Source organism: Canis aureus, chromosome 25, assembly GCF_053574225.1.
Source record: "Canis aureus isolate CA01 chromosome 25, VMU_Caureus_v.1.0, whole genome shotgun sequence".
Lineage (NCBI taxonomy): Eukaryota > Metazoa > Chordata > Mammalia > Carnivora > Canidae > Canis > Canis aureus.
Genome location: NC_135635.1, coordinates 21,179,632 through 21,204,608, shown reverse-complemented (window position 1 = coordinate 21,204,608; position 24,977 = coordinate 21,179,632). Strand labels below are relative to the sequence as shown.

General features: G+C 35.9%; 1 protein-coding gene across 4 annotated transcripts in view; it reads right to left on the bottom strand.

Annotated features, from left to right (window-relative positions):
- ITPR2 (inositol 1,4,5-trisphosphate receptor type 2) overlaps window positions 1-24,977 on the bottom strand; it is a 472,511-nt gene that overhangs the window by 371,159 nt on the left and 76,375 nt on the right. For all 4 annotated transcript variants that reach the window (XM_077870671.1, XM_077870669.1, XM_077870668.1 and 1 more), the window contains 6 exons: window positions 11,205-11,320; window positions 10,337-10,423; window positions 8,198-8,356; window positions 2,504-2,602; window positions 2,145-2,228; window positions 1,697-1,843 (listed from right to left, as the gene is read on the bottom strand). In XM_077870671.1, the coding sequence (XP_077726797.1) occupies window positions 1,697-1,843; window positions 2,145-2,228; window positions 2,504-2,602; window positions 8,198-8,356; window positions 10,337-10,423; window positions 11,205-11,320 (692 nt within the window). The remainder of the gene's footprint in view (window positions 1-1,696; window positions 1,844-2,144; window positions 2,229-2,503; window positions 2,603-8,197; window positions 8,357-10,336; window positions 10,424-11,204; window positions 11,321-24,977) is intronic.

Sequence of the window (24,977 nt, the reverse complement as noted above, 5' to 3'; positions counted from 1 at the left end):
ATTCTTTTAAAAGACTTATCATATAGACATAAACACGTGAAATGAAGGGAACTCACTGTATAGGAAGTCACTATATGACTTTTTTATTACTGCATTTCATTAATAAAACTTTAAAATTATACCTCAGATTATTGCCATCCCTATATCTCTTTAATTTTTTAGAGTACAATGATAAGAGATCTACGGTGTGAAAAATACATATTTTAATTATGTATTTATTTGGGAGCTGCTTGTTTTATTTCAGTCTTAACCCTGGTAAGAGACATTATCAGGTAGACTTCTGGGAAGAATATCACATAGCTTTGGTGATGGTTGTTTTTTCTGAGACTTTCTCAGTTCTCTATAAACGTATCCTCTTGAAGGATAAGATCTCTTCTGAATGCTAAAGACTGTCTCCAACATGTAGCAGGGTTTCAAGATAGAAAATATGCTTTTTGTACTATTTTCTCTATTCTAAGCCATGTCAAAACTTAGAGAATTATTTTCATGTTACAATTATAATTAAGGCTCAGCTCATTAGCATAAACATCATACTTCCTCATTTTCTGTTTCAATAGTCTGTAATTTGTGCTGTTATCCCTATTTCAATATGTTTATTTCCTTCTTTTTTTAATCATGTACAAATAAGCGTGTTCTGTTATTACTTCCCCTAATGCAGGATACTCAAGGAGCACATTTACCACTGATCTTTCATTTTCCTATACTTGTATACAATGTTTTCTGATCCTGGTCTCCTACCACTTCTTCAAATCCAAATGTACTCATTCAAGATGGATACAACTATCATACCTTCTACAGTAACTATTTACATGTTGAAACATAATATTTTACGATATTTATTATACATTGTTTCCTTTTGTTTTTTTCTAAATTGAAATATAGGGATTTTATTAATATTCAATCATGTAAATCTATAAATAATATTACTATGACTTTGATATTAAAGGAAGTGTCACAAAACATATGCTGTAAAAGGGGAGTGATGGATTTAAAATGGTTGAGAACCACTGCTATAGGCCTGGATGTCCATTAAATCAGGATGGAACTTATCAAATGCTGGCTTATTCATAGGTAATTATGTCTATCTTAGCCCTTCCACTGTATAAAAACATCCCTTAAAGAAAAATTCATACCTTACATTTTCCAAATTACCATATTGGCAATGCTTAAGAAATACTTTTTAAAGGATGAATGAATTCCTTTTTTTTTTTTTTAAAGATTTTGTTTGTTTATTCATGAGAGACACGGAGAGAGAGAGGTAGAGACAGGAAGAGGAAGAAGTAGACTCCCTGCTGGGAGTCTGAGGCAGGACTCAATCCCAGGACCCCAGGATCACACCCTGAACCAAAGGCAGAAGCCCAACCACTGAGCCACCCAGGTGTCCCACCTGCATACTGATCAGTCTTGACAATATTTCACAATGAATTTTTTAAAAGGAACATCTATATATTCTCTTATTAGATGAGAGAGAGAGAGAGAGAGAGAGACAGGAAAAGAGATGCTCCAGAGAGGATAGGTAAAGGAAGTAGTAACATTTCAAATTGATTATAGTAATGAAGAGGTACAAGTTCATTCACAAATATCATTGTTTTATGGATTTATCCTAAATGATGCCTATAACAATAAATTAATCAGCCTGGTAAATCTTTTCTTTCTTATATAAGTATTTACTCAAGTCCAAAAAATATTTACACACCTCTATTTCCCAGAGCGCTTTAGAACTGGTAGCAGAAGTGGCTGATTGACGCAAGGTTGTCCGAAGGAAAATGTGCTGTTTTTTCTCATATTCATCACAAGTCAGAAACTTCTCTTGTTCTGCATGGAACAACCTAACAACATCACCCTAGGAAAACAGGAAAAGAACACTGTAGTTCCAAGAAAAGTCTGAACAAAGAGACATAAGAAGCAGATGTCTCCTGGTTTTGATACTCAGGGCCCTTCTCCTACTTACTTGGCTTTCAGTGATTATTTATACATTTCAAACTATAGAGAAGAAAACTCAATGAAACACCCATAGTGACTATTAAGGTTTATAATCATCTTCTAAACTATGAATACTAGCAAATACATAGGTTTTGCATCTGGAATTTCAGTAAGACTACCTTCAATTCTTCTAACAAATGTTCCATGCAGCACATACTCACTCCTTTTAGTACATCCTCTCGATAGGAACTATATTTCATGAATAAAGTTATTTTCCAACTAGTGTTGCAATTAACAGCATTCACCTATTAATGAAGAAATGTTAAGTTACAAAATTGTGATGCCATTTTATACCAGAAATTATTCCTCCAACTAGTAAAAAGAGAAAAAAAAAGATAACTCTGGACAATGAGGTATGTACTTCCAACACAAATACCATCCAAAAATCATAATCATTATCTACACAGATCTTAGGAATATTAATTAGCATAATTACATTCATGAAAACAATGAATGGAGCTATATGACATTTTTCCTCCCATGATAAAAATAAATTCATTTTCTTTCCTCCTGAACTTACCTCTTTACACCCTGGATTATCGAGAAGCTCTATGTTGCTGGCATGTAGTGGCTGTCCTGCATTCACAGGCATCAAAACAACTTTATCACCCACAACGATCTAGAACCAGAAATAAGTTGCAACTGAGACACTGAACAAATCTGTGGTGCTATATTTGAAGCTAAAAATAACTGCAGGGACGTCTTGTTATTGACCTAACACCTGATCTGTCTTCCACACAAATCTTAGTTCAATTCTTTTTCTGTTTGAGTAAAATATTTTCCGATAAATGATCATGTAATCATGTTCCACAGTGCCCATCAGCCTGGATTCATAAAGCTAGTGTAGATCCTTTTCTTATTAGTCTCCCATTTCAGTAATAACGCTTTTTAATATCAATAAATAGTTACCCCTCCACACTGGGTCTTATGCCATTAAGATAGAGCAAATGCATCTGCCACAATCAATCTGCCTAAATATTAGAACTACTTCAAATGCAAGCAGAAGATATTATACATTTTATTATCTATGGGATTAAAAACAAATCTATTAAATTTTATCTTTCTCATAATCTCAGAAATATATTAAACATTCCAATTTCATCTGGATTCAGGAAGTACACAATTAGGATGACCCGGTAGAAATATGTTCATTGTTTGGTCCTTAAGCATCTGATTCACTCTTATCTTAAACATGCAAAACTAATATTGCTTTTTAAACTTGGTGTTTAGTTTTAAATTAAGAAAAAAATTTTTTTAATTAGGAGGTGCCTGGCTGGCTCAGTTGGTAGAGCATGTAACTTTTGACCTCAGGGGAGTAGAGATCAATGAAAAAATAATAATAAAATATATATAAAAAACTTTTAATTGGTTTTGGGAGAAATACTCTGGAGAAGTAAGTCTAAGATGTTTTTTCGTTTATGTTATCATTAACAATGTCCAATTTATCTTCAAGAATTTCTATTCATAATTCAAATTGTGGGAAATGACGTTATGCTTTTGTAATGGTAATAATGAGCAGTTTAATTTTAGAGTTACTAATGTTTCTCTTGTTACATTCCATTAGAAGACTTACTACTGTATGGGCCACCTGGGTGACTCAGTGGGTTAAGCCTCTGAGTTTTAATATCAGCTCAGGTCATGATCTCAAGTCCTAGGATTAAGCCCTACATCAGGCTCCTTGCTGAGCACAAAGCCTGCTTGTCCATCTCCTTCTGCTCTTCTTCACTCTCCCTCTCTCTCAAATAAATAAATAATTTTTTTTTAAAGTACGTTACTATGGACCTACACTCTCAATTCTCATCCAGAATTGCTCACCACCTCAGAAATGAAAACCAATGCCTTCTCTTTGCATATTTCTTTCAGGGTTATTAGAGTGCATTAGTTTGACAGATAATTGAAAAACAAATTAGGACTCAGAAAATAAGAATAAACAAAACTTCTCCTCCCTGGATCTTAACCTAGACCAAGACTTTCTGGAACATAATTTCATATTTCCAATAGAAATGAAGCTTTTATGGGTTATATAAAGGAGTCTACATTTATACATAGTACTGTTGTCACAAACGATGATAAAGAAGCCTCAAGCTCACTACTTGGGCAAAGGGAAGTTGTTCTTAGGATTGCAGAAGTAGCTTCTACTGCTCACAGGACTGGTCTCTATTCATCACCCGCCTTTCAACTCCATCATCAGTCAGGTCCTGGTACTGTGACTCACAAAAGCCATCACAGAAGTTCTCTATGTACAGATAATGGAATATCATCAAGAAACGACGTTAAGTGAGAGGGTGAGGGGGCAGAGCCAGGCTCTCTTTGTGTAAAAAAGGAAAGGAGGGAGTAAGAGTACATGCATAAAAAAATCTGCCCAGAGGTTTACTGTGATACAGGGGACAAAAAAGAGGGAGATGGAAAAAAGGATAAGAGACATTAAGTGACACATTTTTATATTATTTTCTTTCAACCAAAATTGGTATTTTTAAAAATTAAATATCAACAAAAACATATAAAAGTCAACATGGCATAAACCTATTTCCAACATCCTCTTCCAAAACACAAACACACACACTTGTTATCGTACATGACACCAAGGCAGCTCCAAGTCTCAGAGCCAGACAGAAGTCTAGGTAGTCATCCATACTACGAATACTGGGACTTAATACACATCCTGCCAGTGCTGCATCTGATCCTCCAATTTCTAAAAGAACAATTGGATTTGGTTTACCAATTGGATTGGTCATTCTCATCTGCATCATATAAATATTAGCCAATAAGCTGCTAAATATAATGATGTATTTTAGCTATGTATTTTAGCTATGTTCTTCCAATTAAAAGAATATTTTTGTTTGCACCTATATCCACTGATCTAAGTCTTACTAACTTTCTATAGTTTTCTGTAAGCTTTGGGTTGAACCATGTGTTATATTTATTTCAAAACACTGCCCAGAAAGTCTTATACTGTATAATTTTTTTCTTTTTTTTAATATTTTATTTATTTATTCATAAGAGATACACAGAGAGAGAGGCGGAGACATAGGCAGAGGGAGAAGCAGGCTCCGTGCAGGGAGCCTGATGCGGGACTCGGTCCCGGAACTCTGGGATCACGCCCTGAGCCAAAGGCAGATGCTCAACCGCTGAGCCACCCAGGCATCCCTTTATACTGTATATTTTTAAAGACCAGCCATATAACCAAAATGTTCTAAATACCAAGGGTTCGTAAGAATGGTATTCACAAAGAGAATCTAACATTAATTCACTAACTTCCAAGTCCTCCGTTTTTTGTTCTTGACAAGGGTGAAAAAAACTTGCAATGAAATGGACAAGAGGCTAATCAAAAGAAATAAACAAAACAATAAGAGGTGCCAAAAAGAATACAAAAGTGTGATAAATAGTCCCTGTTCTTGGGGAATTTACACCTAATTCGATAACCTGGTAAATATGGAATTTGATAGTACACTCTGAAGAATGTAGCATGGGGCTGACCCACTGATGTGGTCTCATGCCTTCTGAGAAGCTGTGTATTTAATAAGGAACTTGAAGGTGCCATCATCTTTTGCCATGTCACACTCACCCTAGTACACAGCATCTTTTAAAAATTCCAATTCCAAAAGCACTTCTGTTGATTCTATCCAACAGCCATAAAAATTTAAGCTGAGATTTTATTGAAAATAAAGAGCAATATAATGCTACTGGCAGCTACCCTTTTTTTGAAGTGATACCTGGCATGGTAAAAAGAACACTGCAGTAAAAACCAAAACACCAGGGATCTAGTCCTGCCTTTGCTAGAATTCCAAGAGATCTAGTTTTGCAAAATAGCAAAATCTACTTGCTATTTGAAGAGGCTCTTTCCCTAAGAGTTTAATTTTTCTCTTGACTGAAAGAATTATCTGGGCTTTTCTCCTTTTTAAAATCTACCATTAAGGTAAAGAACTAATATTTTCTTAGATCAAAGCTGAAAATGAAAAATTAACCATTCAATCATGGGAAAATAAATGAAAATGAAATATTTATGTACTCTGCTATCCCCCAAGGACTTTCTAACTTTTCAACAACAAGCCAGAGCTTCTTTATAGCTGAAAAGTTGAAGCATTCATGAATCTATTTTTCCCCAAGAACTAACTGACAATTCTATAAGATAGAACACCATCCTTTAATGGTAGAAACCACTGATTTTTGAGAATATGAGCATTTTACTCCCCAAAATATCATCAGTCTCATTTTCACATTTCATTTCAGTCACCGAACATCTTACTGAATACTTAGAATCTGAATCACAACATACTAATTCCTAAATAGTAAACTATAATTTTAAAAACCCTTTGAACCTTACAATTTCCTCTTCCTAGCTTAATATGCTTTTAAAGAAAATCAGTGGTAATTAAATCACTTGTTATGATGTGACAGTATTTCCAACTGCCTTCAATAAAATACATTTTCGAATCCTAGAATGAAATCTATTGCTAAAGAATGCTACCTATTCCTAGGGAAGAAAATGAGCATTACAATACAATTATTTCTGTGGCAAAGAGAGGGCTGTGGGTATGCTTATGTTTTTGCAGCAACCTCAATCACATACAACAGCTACATAGTGGTGAGCAAAAACAGTAAGCTGTTCCAGCAAAAAAGCCATGTGGAAGGTTGTTTTAGCCATGCTTTATAGAGCACATCGACAGAGGAGGATTTCTATATTGCACTGAACAATTACATTGTCCACTTGACCAAGATGGAGTGTTTGGACGAGAAGTTTCCCCCACCCCAGTACAACTAATTATTTGAAATAGTTCATTACATTCAACTCTCAGTTGATCCTATAAAGGCCTCTGGGAGCAGGGAAAGGAATAGACAAAATGAATAAATAAATATAATGAATTAATAAAATCCACAGCTAATCTAAAGGCCCTAATTTGTCCAATCATTTCCTCATATTCCCTCAGAGCTTGAGCTCAGGTTTTGCTGGTTTTGAAGCTTGATTTTCATTGACCACCTACAGGCGGGGACACAACTCTGTGGGAAACATTACTAGAAAGGAACCAAAAGACACAGGTTGTTCCTGAAGGACATAATCAGTCCCTAAAAAATTGAGAGTTGATTGTAATGAACTACCTACCAAAATTAACATATATGTCATGCTCACAGCACACATCACTTGATGCCAAAAAATAAACAAGTAGGACTTTATTTTTTTTAAGGAATCCGACACAAGACTTAAAGTGCATTACGTTCCTGCATGCCATGCATCTCCCAAACCTTACCTAAGGAGGATTTATTAACCAAATTAAACCATGAAGCTTGCATCCTGTGGAATTGAATTTGTATTTCAAAATTTGCTGAAAAAATAGATTCACTATAAAAGAGGACATTTCTAGCATAAGAAATATCCAAAACATCTTTAAAATGTAATCAAAGTACTGAGAAAACTGTCAGAAGCATTATATTTTTATATTGCTTTGAATTTATGATGTTAATTTTTTTTAATCTCAACTATTTTTCTTGATCACCTGGCCCAATATTTGTGAGATGTTCTTTTTATGGAAGTTATTCAGCATTTATTGAGCATTTCTCATGTACTAGGAATGGTCACTTACTACATTATTACAAACAAAAATATCCAACAATTGATCCTATTGAATCATTTCACATAATTTTTATTTTCTCTTCTCTATCAGCTAGCAGAAAATACTTCAGCAACTACTAAAATTTACATGATACAACAAAAATGTATTCCAAAACATATCTTAAATGCTGTCATCAACAAGCAAGTGCCCATCTATATAGCTCCTCATACTTTAGACATCAATATACCATAGAGCCAGTATATGAAATATTATCATAATTCACTGTTACTCTACTAAATCAAAGGGATAAACAATATTTCCTAAGCATAGCTTTCTCCTTACAATCATGCTCCCTTCTGATTAGGAAAGGAAGCAAACTCTACCTCTCCTTTAAAAGCCTGGGCCAATGTTAACATTACTTAAATTCTTTCACATGAATTCCAGCTGGAAGATGATTTTTTAATTAATCTGAAATTTGTCTTTTTCTGATTCCCAAGCACAATTTACACTATTAATAAATAGTTTTAGCCTTTTAAAGAGATTACCATAAAAATGTGTTGATTGAAAACTACATGTCCTTTCATTGTGCTATCTGGATTTTCTTACTTATTATGAATTACTGTCTTGAGGAACACACCATTTCTCTCAATTTTATTTTTACATACATTGTCACCCTCGCTTCTCAGCTTCCAAAAGGGATGAATATAAAACCAAGACCCTTCATTTCCTGCAGCATCCAGGGACACACGCATAGCATTCTTCTCCAGCAAAGCAGGTAATCTCTTGTTGACAGTCAGATACTTGTTGCTTTTTATATGCAGCAGCTGTGGGAAAAAGACATTACCGCCTTTATTCTTCGATGTCCTCCGTTAATTACATGTATATGTTTATATGTATATTTGTACCCATATAATACTGCTTGGGGTGCAGGTTAAACAAAGGAGCTCTATTCAAACTTCTCACCATCTTTCCAAGCTGACTCTCTTTGGGTTTCTCACCTCTACCCTACAATGACGTGGGCACATGGAGAAATCAAACCAGAGGACACCTCTGAAAATTTTCATCTACTGATAAATAATAGGATAAAATCAGGCTTCCCAAAGAAGACCAGGAAATGCCCCCAAATCACATTTTCTCCATTCTTGCACAGACACAAAAATGGAATATACCAAAAAATAACCAGGAAACTAAAATAATGCACCGAACCACTTAGTAGCATTAACTATCCTTGCCATGACAGCCTACCACTTCCTCTGTGAAGAGGGAGGCTTTGCATTCCACAAAATCCCTGCAGGAGGACACTGATTCTATTCTTTTGTCAGATGAGCACAGAAGTATCATTTCCCAGACTTTGTGGACACCATGGACAAAACCTTTCCAAGACCTTATTCTACTGAGTAGAAAAGCTGAAACACAAATAACCTTTCCTTCCTATTATGACAACCATGTCAAAACAGAATGGTCATTTTAATATCCTCAATATAATAAAGAAACTATCTCATGAACCAATGAAACCCTCATGGCCCAACCTCACTCCTTTGGAATCTAACTTGTTAGAGCACGTGGCTCAGCCCGTAAATGACTATGCAAACATTTGCGCATCAGGTTCTTGACAAGAAACATAAGTTCTACTTGTTGGCATTTAATATTAATCAAAACTTGGTTAAGAAAAATTCTATTTATGGAGGATTGCTCAAGAGACATGCAACCCACCCATGCCACAGGTATCATATCAGCTATTATTAGATTAAGTCCTACATTTGGGTTACTGTAGATCCAGGCTCTCTTTCATCTTGTCCCAGGAGAGGGCTGCCCTGACGGTCATGTGCACTGGCATTTTATCATTGGCCAATAACAAAACAAGAGGCAATATTATTTTTTAAAACATATCTAAGAAATACCTCATTGTAGTGTTTACTGTAAGGAAGTTGTGAAGACTTTTATTTACTCTATCAAACAGTGTCCTCTTTATGAGAGCTCATTGGAGGAATAGTTTTCTGGTCTTCCTGGGAAACTTCGTGCTTCGACCTTTGACTTTGTTCTATGTTAAGGACATCCTAAGTGAGTGCTATAACACACTATGTTTCCCTTAAAGCACGGTGAGCAATAAAAAGGCGTCCAGGTAAAGCTGACCAGACTTTGAGACATGGATTTTATAAACACGCTTCCTCCCAACTTCACTTTATTCATTTAACCAACCTTTTCCCTTTGACCCAGTTGCCTTATTTATTTCTATTTTATCTTATGTGGTATGTAGTTTTGAAAATGCCTTACATTCTTTTTGGAACAGGGTGGGGCATATATTAACAAATAATCAAGTAAAAAGCTGAAAGATCTAAGTGAAGCACAAAAGAGGAATGCAGCTGAGATAAATCATTGTGCACACTTGTTGCAATAAATCTTTTAATAACAACTCAAGGACGATTTCCATCTAAAAGTACAATATAAAAACTTTCCTCTCTCTACAAAATGAAGAAATAAAGCTTCATATGTTACATGGTAGTCCCATTAATTCTAAAGAAGGATTTTACTGTAGAACTTTAGAAATTATGTTTCCCCATCTTCCTCCTTTTGATGTAATAACCTGCACATACATCTAGATAAGCTCACTTTCTTATGTATAGACATCAGGCTAGTCACAAACATACAGAATACTGTGCTGAACATCAACTGAAAATATTCATAATTGGCATCAAAGAACAAACTATTGTATCCCCAAATTTTAATGCAGCGTGACATTGCTATGCAAATGCAAATTACCCATAAAATATTCACCTTGTTTAAGAGAAAGTAAATAGACTTACTTGTATGACATTGCTGTATTTCACAATTTCTCCCAACAGTTTCTTATTCTCTGATTCATTTTGTTTTTGTTCCAGTTCTGCAGCATGCTGTAAAATGATTATCAAATATTCAGCATGGAAACATAGTAAACAGAATGCAATAATTAACAAACAAGGTTATTTTAGGAACGAAGACTATAACCATGAACAAAATAGGCTGGTTGCTTTACCCTTGGGGCTGGGGGCACGGCGACCAACAATTAAATAAATGATTAATATAGTATGATTATTATGTCAATTTGATGCTGAAATGTGACAAAAAATATCTTGGGATGTTTTTATGTTAAAAGTTTCAGAGAAGTACTAGGCTCTTTGGTCTTACAAAATTAGTTTCAGAAGGAATATTGTTAGATAAACCAAACAATATAAATATAGTGGGTGAATTTCAAAAGACTCAAAAGTTTCGATTCTGAAAGTAGCAGGAATTTTAATAACACAGAATTTCAGTTCTACCAAATTTCAATCCAGACCAGAAGCAACAGACTTTCAATTTTTTTTCTAGTTTTTCAGGAAAAAAATTAAGTACTATGCCAAGTAAAATATAACTGGATTTGCTATTCCTCAGAGATTCTGAATTGTTTCCAGTTTTATGTGAATCTTGAATTAGTCTGGCACACCCTAAAAATTAGCAGCAGGAATGTATGAGCTACATGCCAGGAAATGAGCGGTCACACCCTATAACTTCAAAGTCCCTTCCACTTTCAATGGGTTGCTGCATCTACTCTAAGTTTCTGTGCATTGAGTGAAATCACCAAGATACAAAATAGATGGTTTGTTATTGCTGTTCTTGGGCTAGCCTCAGCCAGACGAATGGAAGCCTGGCCCTTACCTGTAATTTCTTCAGCAAGGCTGCCTCTGTGTGATTCCCCTGTTTGGCTTGCTTAGCTTTCCAATATTGTTTCTGGGCAGAATATCGGTTCATAGGGCACACCTTAAAGAGGCAGTCTATGACAAAGCAACAAACAAAAACACTGTAACTAAGGCAACCAGCATTTCTTAGATTTTCCTTATAGCCTAGCACTGGAATCTTACAATCCCTGAGTAGAAAGTATCTCCCAGTCAACTCAAACTCCCCCATAACATCCTTTCCAAATAATTATTTAGACTGTTAAAATACCTTCTTCTTCATTAGGTTAGGTTTTTGAGAGGCTATCATAGCTAGTGTAATTTATTAAAAAAACCAAGCGAACGCAATCATTACACATAAGGTACTTCTTAATTACAATGAGGTACCTGGTCTTAGAAAGTGAATAGAATGAGATTAGTGACTTGCACCATCCTACCTTGCACAATTATTTATTCATGGTATGTCTTTGACGGCCAAAGTGATGCAAATAGTAGAAACAATCAATCACAATTACATTTCAGGAGTGCCTCAGTAGCTCTGTAGGTAGAGTGTCTGACTCTTGATTTCAGCTCAGGTCATGATCTCCGGATCTTGAGATCAAGACCTGCATCAGGCTCCATGCTCAGCTTGAGATTCACTCTCTCCCTCCACCTTTGACCCTCTCCTTGTTCACACTCACTTGAACTATCTCTCTCTCTTCCTCTCTCAAATAAATAAGTAAATCTTTTTACAAACAAATAAATAAATCACATTTCAGTCATCCATTCCCCAAGTTTCCACATACCTGTACTAAATATTCAGATGGGTAGGTAATGATATCTCTAAGTCAAAAGCTAAATACATTTTTTCTTTTCAATGAGGAGATTGGAAATTTGACTAAATAGTCCTTCCATATGCTGAATGATTTTGTATGTTCGTGAAATGAACTACAATCCAGAATAAAGATCAACTCCCAATATTCAAACGAGTAGTAATGCAGAAAATCCAAACATCTTCATTTTTTTTCATAAGAAAGTATTAATTTAATATGATAAATTTACTTTATTTTTGGTTGATGTGTTAATATTAGGGTCATTCTCATTTTTTTTAAGATTTTATTTATTTATTCATGAGACACACAATGAGAGAGAGAGGCAGGCTCCATGCAGGGAGCCCGACGTGGGACTCGATCCCGGGTCTCCAGGATCAGGCCCTGGGCCGAAGGCGGCGATAAACCACTGAGCCACCCAGCTACCCCATTCTCATTTTTTAAACATGTATCACAAAATAAAATTCAGGTGGCATCCAGGTGGCTCTGTCTACCTTCAGCTCAGGTCATGATTCCAGGGTCCTGGGATAGAGCCCCACATTGGGCCCCCTGCTCAGTGGGGAGTTTGCTTCCCCCTTGACCCCTGACCCCACTCATGCTCCATCTCCCAAATAGTCTTTAAAATATAATGCAATATAATAAAATTCAGTCAATTTCACTACATTCGTGACTACATTATATGCATACTCAATATAGTCTCTTTAAAATAATTATAAAATTGGGGTGCCTGGGTGGCTGGATCTGGGTCGGTTAAGCATCTGTCTTTAGCTCACATCATGATCTCAGGGTCCTGGAATTGAGCCCCTGTCTGGCTCCCTGCTCAGTGAGGAGTCTGCTTCTCCCTCTCCCTCTGCACCTCCCCCCACTCAAGCTTGCTCTCTCTCTAATAAATAAACAAAACCTTATTAAAAATAATTATAAGATTAAATGATGGCCTTGATCTCTTTTCAAATATCTCCTATGGTTCTTTTTTTTTCTCTCTCTCTCTTATGGTTCTAATGGCATGAATTATCAAGACATATAACTGTAAATTTTTAAAGAAATTTTTAAAAACAAGAAATAATGACTTTTCCTATAGCTTGTAATTACAAACACAAATTCTGATTGTTCTCTTCCTCCATCTACACATAGGCTACAGAAAACTGTTAATTTCCGTTTTAAAAGTTACTGATGTGGGGGCAGCCCAGGTGGCTCAGCGGTTTAGCGCTGCCTTCAGCTCAGGGCCGGATCCTGGAGACCCAGGATCAAGTCCCATGTCAGGCTCCCTGCATGGAGCCTGCTTCTCCCTCTGCCTGTGTCTCTGCCTCTCTCTCTCCCTCTCTGTGTCTGTCATGAATAAATAAATTTAAAAAAATAAAAAAATAAAAAAATAAAAGTTACTGATGTGAAAAGAAATAAATAAATAAAAGTTGCTGATGTGGATGAGTAAAAATTTTATACATAGCAGGAAACAGACACCTTCTATCTGCTAAAAGTAGGCCGAGAGACCATCACAATTATAGTATGATACAGGTATCACTACTTGGCACGTGTGTGTGAAAACCAAATAACTAGGCCTGAAAACTGTTTCCCTTGACAACACATTTTATAAACCCTAGAAATTATTTCCTACATATTAGTAACTACAAAGAGAATATGCAAATTTTTTTCAAGCACCAATATAGAGGCTGTTCACAGTTACCACCAAAAGAATGCTCCCAGTGTAATGCAGCAGACTATTCTGACTGTCCTGTATTAGGCCAACAACTGAATTCTACATTGTTTTAGTGTAACAAAAACACAAATCCATATTCAAGTGGAACTGAACCCCATAATCTGCAGCCTATACTTCTGACTTCATTCATGCATGAAAAGAGAAAAATGTGTCCATTTCCATTACTTCAGAATCCTAACTAAGTTGATTGGGAAATGGTCCTTTAAGGGAAAAAATATTTTTGCTAAATTCTAGCTTACCCTGGTAGCACTCCTAATTAGTGGTACCTTTGTGTAGCTAGCAAGCAGACTGTGTGTGTCATGATCCCAACTGTTGTGGCTGAGGTTATTGTGAAGTGAGGCCAAACATCCAGCCAAACCATGTTTACTGGTCTGGTTGTGCTGCTAGGTACAAAGAATTAGGTTCTCTCCCCAGAAAGTTCACAGTCTAGGGAATGAGACGAGCATCTACCATGTGTTGGAGCTTTCACGCTGGGACTCTCGAGAAAGTACTATGGGATACAAAGATGCATGTGGCCAACTTCACCAGGGGAAGTCAGAACAGTCCTCCCAAAGGAGAAGACACAAGCCAAGTCTGAAAGAACCAACATTAATTCAGCACATTGACAAGGGGGCTCAAATACATGGAGGGGAGCGGCATACCAGAGAGACCCAATGGTGGGTACAAAAGCAGAGAAGGAAAGTACTAAAGGACCTGCTAACTGTACGGGAAACTATTGCCAAGGCTGTGAAATGAGAATAGAGTGGGTAGCAAGTCGGGTCTGTAGAGTACTATGTGCTAGATTGGGAGTCATTTGACTTTATTCACTGGAAAAGGAACTCTTAAAGGGTTTTAAACTGTTAAAGATGTGTGAAAGACGAGGTGAACAAGAGACAAGGAGACCAGCAGGAAGCCCCCTGTTAGGTGTGCTTGCTGAGAGATAGGGCAGCTCATGTGGGCTGTGCGGTAGTTCGGGGAAAGCCATAGATTTCAAAGAAAGCAGCAGAACCAACAGGCTTAAAAACCTATGAGACGTGGGGTGAGGAGATGTGAGAAGGACAGAAAGTGAAGACCAGAGGAACAAGCTTCCATCCACCATGTCTGAGATGCAAAGCCTCCAATTTCAAAAGCCTTTCCGTTTCCAGGGCCCTGGTTCTACCGTCATCCTCAGCAGCCTCCCATAGGCCACATCTCATTTCGTACTACAGTAAATAAATAACCCATCCGTTCTGTGTGGGAACTAGTATCACGGGACTATTTTGGTTGATGGGAAAGAATGTGGGGCATACACAGATGTCTGTAAAAATGCTTTTCTTGTTGATGGTGGCAATGGTGATGGGTGTTTGTGTGTTTAATTCCCTCTTCCTCTTTTAGAAAACATAAAAAAAAAAATCTACTGGTCTTGGGTTAGTCACATGTTTTGTCTGATTCTAAATTTATTGCATAATAAAAGTGTTAATAATACCTGCCACACCTCATTCACGGGACTGCTGAGATTTGCAGAAAGAAAATCTGTGTGAAAGTACTCTGTGAACTTTAAAGCCCTATTATAAACGTAAGATATTATTATCTTCATTCATTCATTCAGCAATTGCTTTACTAAGATTTAGATGACCAAACCTTGACAGAGCTCCCAGCAAAGAGCAACAAGGAGCAGAGTTCTTAGGTTAAATCTGCACACAAACCAAAAATGCTCAGTTCACAACTAGATGTTCATATCTGTGGTTTAAGATGGCACAGTGTATTTTTGCATGAAATTCTCGAATTCCCTGAAACAGCATGGCAGTAAGCAGAGAAGGCGATCTCTGTTACCTTTAAAATACACAGACACAATCCCTAATAGTAGTGCAGGTAGAGCCTTTGACAAACCTCCATGAGTGGGAATCCTGCTCTCTCCTAGCTATCTTCTTTCATCTGCCCTCCTCACCCTGCCCTCTAGTATTTCTTGGTCCGCTCATTCTCTAAATGGAAAGGTATATAAGAAAAAGGCTTTCCAATCAGAAAACAGCTCAGTGTCATTTGTTAATTAGGTAACAATGTTCTCAGCATTTCAAGACTCTAAGAATAATTTTTAAAAAGGAAAGTTTCGCCTCATAGAGCAAACCCTAAAAGCACAAATAAAAGGGAGTTTTGAGTTAAAAAAATTTTAAAAAGCTTAACCTGGAGACCTCACACCAATAACTTTGCAGAATTACAGAAGTTCAGGATATGTTAGCAATCCTACAAAACATGATATATTCAATCAGGCAATATTATAAGAACAACACCTTAAAATTACAACTTTTTTTTTTTTTTTTTTTTTTTTTTTACAACTCTGGAAGAAAATTAAGCCTCCCAGAAGGGTTCACTTTAAACTGAAAGAATCAGTAGCATTTTTTGGCTGGGTGGAAAAAAGAAATACGAAAGCCAGTCAAACGGTATGGAGCACATAATGTGGATCCCAGAGAATTACCTTTCCACATGATTCCATGTAAATGTGGCAGGAAACCAGTCTAAACCTCCACTTAACAACATCTATCTAAATAGTTTTGAAATGTTTTGCTTTGTATCCGTACTAAATATTTGCATCTAAAGCAGTTTCTACATACCCAGAAACTGTCTATAGGACTCCATTTGGGGCTACTAGATGTAAAGTTTAAATTATGTAATGGCCAGCCACTTCCTTTGGTAATGGTGGAAAGAAAACTTTCTGTTTCATTTCTCTTCCCTCCTAAAGATGTTGTAAGATTTAAATGACATAAGATATATTAAACCATCAGCAAATGCCTGTCACAAAGCGGGCATTCAACAAATGGCTCTTTCATGGTACCTTGTAAAATTACTTCATACTGATTACAGGGAACACAGTTGCCAAAGGGCTTTATTATTTCCACGTGGAGAAAGGTGGGGAGGGAGGACATCTGGAGCTTTCATTTTTCTCTTTATGATATAAACAGGATGCAGCAGAATTCAATGAATATTATGGGACCTTCCCAATGATAAAATGGAAAGTAGTAAGAAAACTCTCCCTAGGGTAAGGGACAGGCACACAAAAAGCCATTGGACACCAGTAATTAGAATTCAGAGTTGGCCAGAAGACAGGTACACATTCATTAACCGAAAACATAACTGAAGCTCTCCTTTGTCTTTCAGTTTCTCTAAGAAAGCACCTTGAAATACAGTGTTTGTATAAAACTCTTTATGTTTAGAGTGTGTTTTTAAAAGGAGCGTGTTTTGTTTTGCTTAGGCATAGAAATTTCAAACCAAACATCAACCTCCCTCAGTCATAGCCCAAGGCAAGGGTAGAGACACTATGTAAGAGGGAAAGAGTCCTCTAGAATGTTAGAAAGGCCAAAGAAAGTTTGTTACAGATATTAGCAAACATTACAGTTTATCATGAAAATAAATAAATAAATAAATAAATAAATAAATAAATAAATAAATAAATAAATAGTTTATCATGGATGGGCAACCATGAAGATGCAAGATAACTTCCTCGAGGCAAAAATCAGCTATTTCAGTACTGAAGAAAGAGGGAAATAGCCTTTTGTAGTTACACACTTGTAGACTGCTAAAATTTTAGAACTCCAAGGGGCTTCAGATAAAATCTAACCTGAAATAAAGAAGTAAAACTCAGAGTGAGTTGCCTAGGTCATTCATGATAGAACCTCTAGATCAAAATAAATTATAAATATGAACAAGTTCAACCACACACAGAATGCTTGTGTGACTGGCTTTTCGGTGTAGGGGACATTAAGACCACATTTGGTTTGTTCATTTCAGTTTACTCCCATGGAACACTTTGTAAACTATCAAGAGTACTACACATTGATAGTAAAGATCATTTGAGACCTTGAGAGTTAATTAGGATTATTTTGCCCCTATCCTAGAGAAGGAAATGGAGATTTTTCTTAAGACCACAAAGTTGGTAAGGAATTGAGCTGGAATTTGAACTGAGATACTCTGAATCCAACTAAATGTTCTGTCTCCATGTGATGATACCATCTGGGAGCAGGTTTGTCACACAGAGGCAAATTTTTACATGTGTACCTTGAGGTCAATTAGAACAAATCTAATCTGACTTCTACACAATAGCCCTAAATATTTGAAGACCGCATTCATCTGACATCTCCAGCTCATCTCTGGTTGAGGAGTAGAAACTCCTCAAAAAATTCCATTTTTATTACCAAATCCGAAGAATACTTCCTCACAATAGATGTGATTTTAGCCAATTAAAGATTGATTTGTTAAAGCATTTAGTAAAGCAGTTATTAATGTATTTAGCAAGTATATGCAGTGGAAAAAAACATTGTTCAGAGAGTGAGATGTGCCTCGTTTCCATGCTGCCATAGTCTTGCAATGTAATACAGCTTCTAGAGAAATATTATAAAGAGATATATATGCGTGTATATATATATCTACAACAGTTATAATACCTCAAAAGAAACTAATGAATGGTTTTTCATAGGAAATATGCCATATAGGCATATTTCTCTAAATAACTGTTTTAAAACATCAATAAGAACGTTACATATCTTTGTCTCAAGAACATTAATCACCTAATTCATACATTAAGTAAATATTCAAAAACAAATGAAACTTTTATTTTGCTTCATTTGGTTTGGGGAGAAAAATAAAATTCCAATGCATCAATGTTAATTTTCATTCTAATCAAGGTTGAAATTTGAGCATTAAGCAAACTATTATACTATTCATAAATGGAATTTCTATCAGGAAATCATAATGTATAATTTTTCAATCAATTATCCCATTCTCAAAGTGTCATATTGACACCGATAATCAAGAGTCAAAAGGACTGATTCAGAAACCTAAATCCAAGTTTCTGAACCCAACTACACAAATATTAGGTATGAAAAAAGGGAATTTATATATACATAAATGTGTATATAGATATATAGATACATATACAATATGTTTTATATATACATATACAGTAGTTTTATATGTTTACTTGTAGTTTTATTTATGTGTATAATATATTGCTATGGTGTCTCCTATATATCAGAGGTTATCACATACCTTCCCTTATTTAATTCCAAAACCTTTTAAGATCAGCATTAGTTTTACGAATGAAGAAAGAGAAACTGCCATGTATTACAGATCCATCCTAAAGTCTCAAAATTAGTTTTTAGACTTAATCCACATCAATGTCTCCAAAGACCACCACAATTTAATAGAAAGCACTCTGTATTTCTCAAATTAAAACATACAAGATGGTAGTCTAGCTTTCCCTGGTTTCATACTCCAAGGAATGCTAAACTTCTGCAAGGACTGAAAAATTTAAAAGAGACTATCCAAGTATCTGCAACTCTGACTTAAGAGAAATAGCAAAGTTGCAGGCTAGAAACACTTGAGCAGTGAATTTTACAGCCTCATACCTTCTACTTAGAAAGTAACAATTTTCAAACAGCTGAACAATTGAACTGTTCAATTGTTGAACAGAATTAACTATATAGAGATAGATTCACCTGTTTAAATCAATTTTAGCATGGCAATAATAACTCCTGGCCTAAAAAAAAAAAAAAAAAAACTTTTTAGGTGTAACAGGCTATTTTATGCCAAGTTATAGTTACATAATAGAAATATTTAGATTGAAGAATTGCTTGCTGTTCATCGTCTAGGTGTTAAATTAGCTATTTTCATATGAAAAACCTAAAATAAAATCAGTTCATTGTACTACATCTTTTGCAGGCAGCAATGTATCCATATGAACAAAAAATATCATGGAGTCCTAATCATCATTATCTTTGATGATTTATGCCCATGAGAGACTAGCTTTCTAGTGATTACAATCATAATTAAGGTATCTATCTCTATAGACAATTTAGGATTCAATGGACAATAAGCTTACAAGAATTGGGCACCTGGGTGGCTCAGTCAGTTAAGCAACCAGCTCTCAATTTCAGCTCAGGTCATGATCTCAGATGGAGCGATCAAACCCAGCATGAGGCGCCACACTCAGTGGGAAGTCTGCTTGAAGTTCTCTCTCTCCCTCTCCCTCTGCCCCTCCCCCTGCTCTCTCTCTATCTCAAATAAATAAACACATCTTTAAAAAATACATAAGTTTACAAGTGTTTTACAAATTTTAATTGTGCAAACCAGGTTTGAAATTAATTTATATGGTTTCAATCAGCCATTTATGAATGGAGTGAAAGGCAGGTGAGGGGAGGGGTGGAAGGGGAGGGAAGGTAAATAGAAGACACAAGTAACAAGTACTCTTTCAAGAAACTTGTTTCTGATGTGTGTGTGTGTGCGTATGCTTACACACGCACTGGATTACAATGTAAAATGTATTTCTTACTGACAGTTGCATTAAAAAGTGTTTGAAAGTCACTATTCTAAAGGACTATATATGAGCACCAGCTAGGTTAATGGAACTAATAGTTAATGGAACTAAATATAATACATTTGTATATAAAATGTATATATATATACAAATATATTTATGTCTATATGTATTATATAAATACAAATTAAATGTACATATTATACAAGTTAGTACAAATGTATAATATCTACACATACAGATATATAGTGTATTTATAATAGATAAGATAAAATAGGTAGAGAGAGAAAGAGACAGGAAGAAATTCTGTGGTCAAGAGGAGAGGAAATAACAAAAAGAATTTTTTTGCTCTATGAATAACTTTGGAAATCCACAAAAACTATATTTTTATTAATTGCCACATCAAATTTTTATATAGGCATTTACAACGGAACAGGAAGATGCTGTTTTTAGACAGTTAAAACTGTATTCCTCCACTTTACCACCACTCTGGTTAACCCTGACCTTTACCGGAGCACCTATCAGATGGTATCTTGTATTAGTTAACATGTTTGCATGTAACTCTAAACTCAGCTCCTATTATCTGGTATATAGAAAAGGCTCAGAATCTGCAGAAGGAAACTCCTGCTGAGATACCGGAGAAGTAATCATTAGAATCTCTTCTCTCAGCTCTGCTAGGAAAGGTTTAACAGTCTCCTTGTCTCATGTTAAAATGCAAATACCTTAGAAGAGAACAACTGAGTTCTTAGTTCTCAGATGAACCCTGGAGCTTCCTGGCTCCTCGAGGTTGAGGGGAATTGGTGGTACAGGTGTGGAGAAGGCACCATTCTCATTACCAATGACTGGGAAGGACATACAGGAAAGTTGTTTATCAGATTTTCAGATGACGCAGATTGGGAGGCAATAGGTAATTTGACAGATAAAAATCTAGATTTTATCATCTCTACAGGGCAAACGTTAACACAATTAAATTTTAAACAAGCCTAAATAGAAAGTTCTGCATTTATGTTCAAAAAACTTCAACTGTTTGGGTACATGATAGAGGGGAACCAAAGCACTATTAGCAACAAGTCTTTAAAAAAAAGAAAGAGAGAAAGAAAGAAATACCTAGACCTTAGGCTTGAATTCAAGTTAAAAATAGTTACAGAGACTATATATCCCTGTCCAAGACAACTCTGGTTTACGCCTGTTACCTGAGCCTAATTATTAACTGTGTCCCCTTTCACTCTCAGTGTCCTGGCTTAGATGATAAAGTATATGATCACCCCAAATGTAATAAATGAATACTGTTGATATGACAGTTGAGAGCTGATGCAGTCATTTTAGGCTCACGAACAGAAGAATGGGACCACAACCAGAGGAAATAGGAATACATCCAGATCATAGGGCTCAATTATACGTAGACAGAATGTTAGGCCCAATTATAGAGCAAGTTAAAATGTGTAACAAATAACCTGTATCCAAAGTTAGGCAAACGGGAAAGCAAGCAAAATATAGAAGTCATGTTCTTTGAGGAACGATAGTAGGAACTAGGAAATGTTGTCTAACAGAGAAAATGGAGACAGTAGGCATTATCTCACTTTATATAACTGATAGTCTACCTGGGAGCCACCCAGGTGCCCCAACACATAAAAGAAGGAAGACCTTTTACTCCATATTGATCCAGGATCAAAGCAAAATTGTATGTATAAAGAAAATCTTGCTAGCAATTGGAAAAGTCCAAAAAATACAGATTAATAAAAAAAAATACAGATTAATCACAGGCAAAGTAAACTTTTATAATAACGTTCAGGCAGAGGTAGATGAGAAGTGCTCCAGAGGGGATCTTGCATTGGAAGGAGCCCTTTCCAAATACTACCTTCTGTTTAATGATGGCAATTGTGAAAAAAAAAAAAAAAAGATGGCAATTGTGGCAGAGGTGATCAGCACAAAAGGGTAGAGTTTATTTACTGATAAATGCTCAAACCTCTCACCTTCCTCAGCTGTATTTATCACACCATGGTTTGGTTTGGTTTGGCATCTCCCTATTACAGAGACCAGGAAATACCAGCCCTGGACTCTGTGAATCTACTAAATATCTGTCAGTCCTAGGTTAAAATGCTCCAAGTTACAGCAATACATAAATATTCATTATTATTACTTCCAACTTTACATTCCAGATGAACAAATACAGTTGTGTTTATACCTTGGAGTTCCGGAAGCATGATGCCTGTAACATTCTGTCACATAAATATCTTAGTTTAGTAAGATACTCCCAGATTGCAAGAAGATGAACAAAGAACCAAAGGTAAAGGGAATAATAACCAAGAAACACCTCCTCCCTCAACACACACACATGCCACACACACACCCCACTAGCAGCTAACATCAGTAACCAAGCACTACACACATACCAAGCACTATGATAAGAGCTTCACATACATTTTTTAATCTTTAAGATTTTATTTATTTATTCATGAGAGACATGGAGAGAGAGGCAGAGACACAGGCAGAGGGAGAAGCAGGCTCCACACAGGGAGCCCAATGTGGGAATCGATCCCAGGTTTCCAGGATCAGGCCCTGGGCTAAAGGCAGCGCTAAACTGCCAAGCCACCCAGGCTGCCCACATTCTTTAATATTGATAAAAAAACTTGAGACAGGTAGCACCACCCTTGCCATTTTGCAGATAGTGAAACTGCAGCTCAAAGGTTAGGTTCTCCCAGAGTCACAGAGCTAGCAAGTGGCAGAGATACGATTCAAACCCAAGCACCTTAAGTTCAGAATCTGTGCTTTTCTTTTTTTTTTTTTTTTAAGATTCTATTTATTTATTTGAGAGAGGAAAAAAAAACAGGAGAAGGACAGAGGGAAAGGGAGACGGAAACTCAAGCAGACTCTGTGCTGAGTGCAGAGCCTGAAACAGGGCTCAATCCCATGACCCTGATCATGACTTGAGCTGAAATCAAGAAGCAGAAGCTTATACAACCAGAGTCTATGGTTTTATACTCTGAAGATGGAAAGGACACACATAGCCTAGCTATTTTGCATGTCTGAAAGTTGGAATAGTAAAATATTGAAGAATTGGGAAATGGAAGGAAAAGTGAGACTTCAAGGAAGCAGGCTGGACATGAGAAGTCAAATATGGAGAGATGAAGTATCAGAGTAGCAACTGCAGGAAACAGGACAAGGGAACTAGAAGAAACAGTTGTGGCATTTTCTTCATCCTACATTTTTTTGTCTTCTCCTTTCATATCTATTTCTTCCTTTTCCCCCTTAACTTCAAATGTGTGTGCTGTTCTCTTCCTGTTTCTCTGAGTCGCACTCATTCCATTTCTCTTTTTTGTTTTATCTAGTTCTTTTTTCTTAATCATGTTCTTCCTTTTACTCTCTCTTATTTTGCTCTTTCCCCAATATTTTCTTTATATCTTTCTCTGAACTTTCTCTTGATTCCTCTTGTTCTTTCCTTCTCTCCTTTACATGATTATAAAATTGTACTTAAAATTTATTAGATTTTGCTTGGATAAGATTATGTTTTATATTTCAAATAAAAATGTACATGAATGAGGTATTTTCTTACCAAAATTGAACTTAAATTAAGTTGCAAAAGCAAAACATATACATATATCTAAAAGGACTTGGATCTGGAATATAGAAATTACTCTTACAACTCAATAAAGAACACATACAACCCAATGAGATATGAACAGACACCACAAAGGAAAAATATATGGAAGACCAACAAGCACATGTAAAGATGCTCAACATCTTTGCTCATCAGAGAAATGCAAATCAAAACTCTGATTACATACTACTACATACCTGCAAGAGACACTATAATTAAAAACAATGACAATACCACATGTTGGCAAGGATGTGGAGCAACTGGAACCCTCATATATGATATATACATGTAATCATATTCTCAATCATGGTATGAATGCAAAGTGGTTCAAAGACTTTGAAAAATATGCTGGTAATTTCTTGAAAAGTTAAACATATACTTCATATATGATCTAGCAATCCCAAGGCACCTGGGTGGCTCAGTCAGTTGAGCATCAGGCTCTTGGTTTTGGCTCAGGTCATGATCTTAGGGTTGTAAAAGAGAGTTTGCATCAGCTCTGAGCTCAGCACAGAGTCTGCTTGAGATTCTTTCCCCCTCTCCCTCTGCCCCTCCTCTAGCTTGCACTCTCTCTCTAAATAATGTTTTTTTAATCATATATATATATTGATTAAATATATATATAGGATCCATCAATCTCATTTCAAAGTATCTATTCAGGAGAATTAAAACATATGTCCACACAAAGCCTTGTATGCAATGTTCATATCAACATTATCCATAATAGCCCAAAAGGGGAAGGGGAACCCAGCTCTTAATGTGATAGTACATCTGAACAATGAAATACTACTCAGAAAAAAAAAAAAAAAGATTGAACTACTGATACATGCAATAGCATGGATGAGTCTTAAGAATATCTTACTAAGTAAAAGAAGCTAGACACAAAAAACTACATATTATGTGATGCCATTTATAGGAAATTCTAGAAAAGGCAAAACTATAGCATTCAAAAGATGAGTGGTTGGCTGGAAATGGGGTGAGGACAAGGAATGACTACAAAGAGAAGATAATTTTTGGGGTCACGAAAGTGTGATTGTAGTGTTGGTTGTACAACTGTACCAATTACCAAAACTCATTGAACTATACTTAAAATGAGTGGATTTTATTGTATGCAAATTATTATACAATAAAACTGAAAAAAATAAATTACTCTATTTGTATATGGCCTGCAATTGCTTACCTTTCTATGGATCAGTGGTTTCCCCAAAATATTAAAAGATAAACTTTAACAACATAATGAGGACTCGTTTTCATTGTTTAGGTTGTAGTTTGTTTGTTGTGGGAGCAAGAAGACTGGGGTGACTTGTTTGCTACATAACAAGATTTACCTGGTTTCCCTGCACATGGCAGCCTTCAAAAATATTTGGTGATTG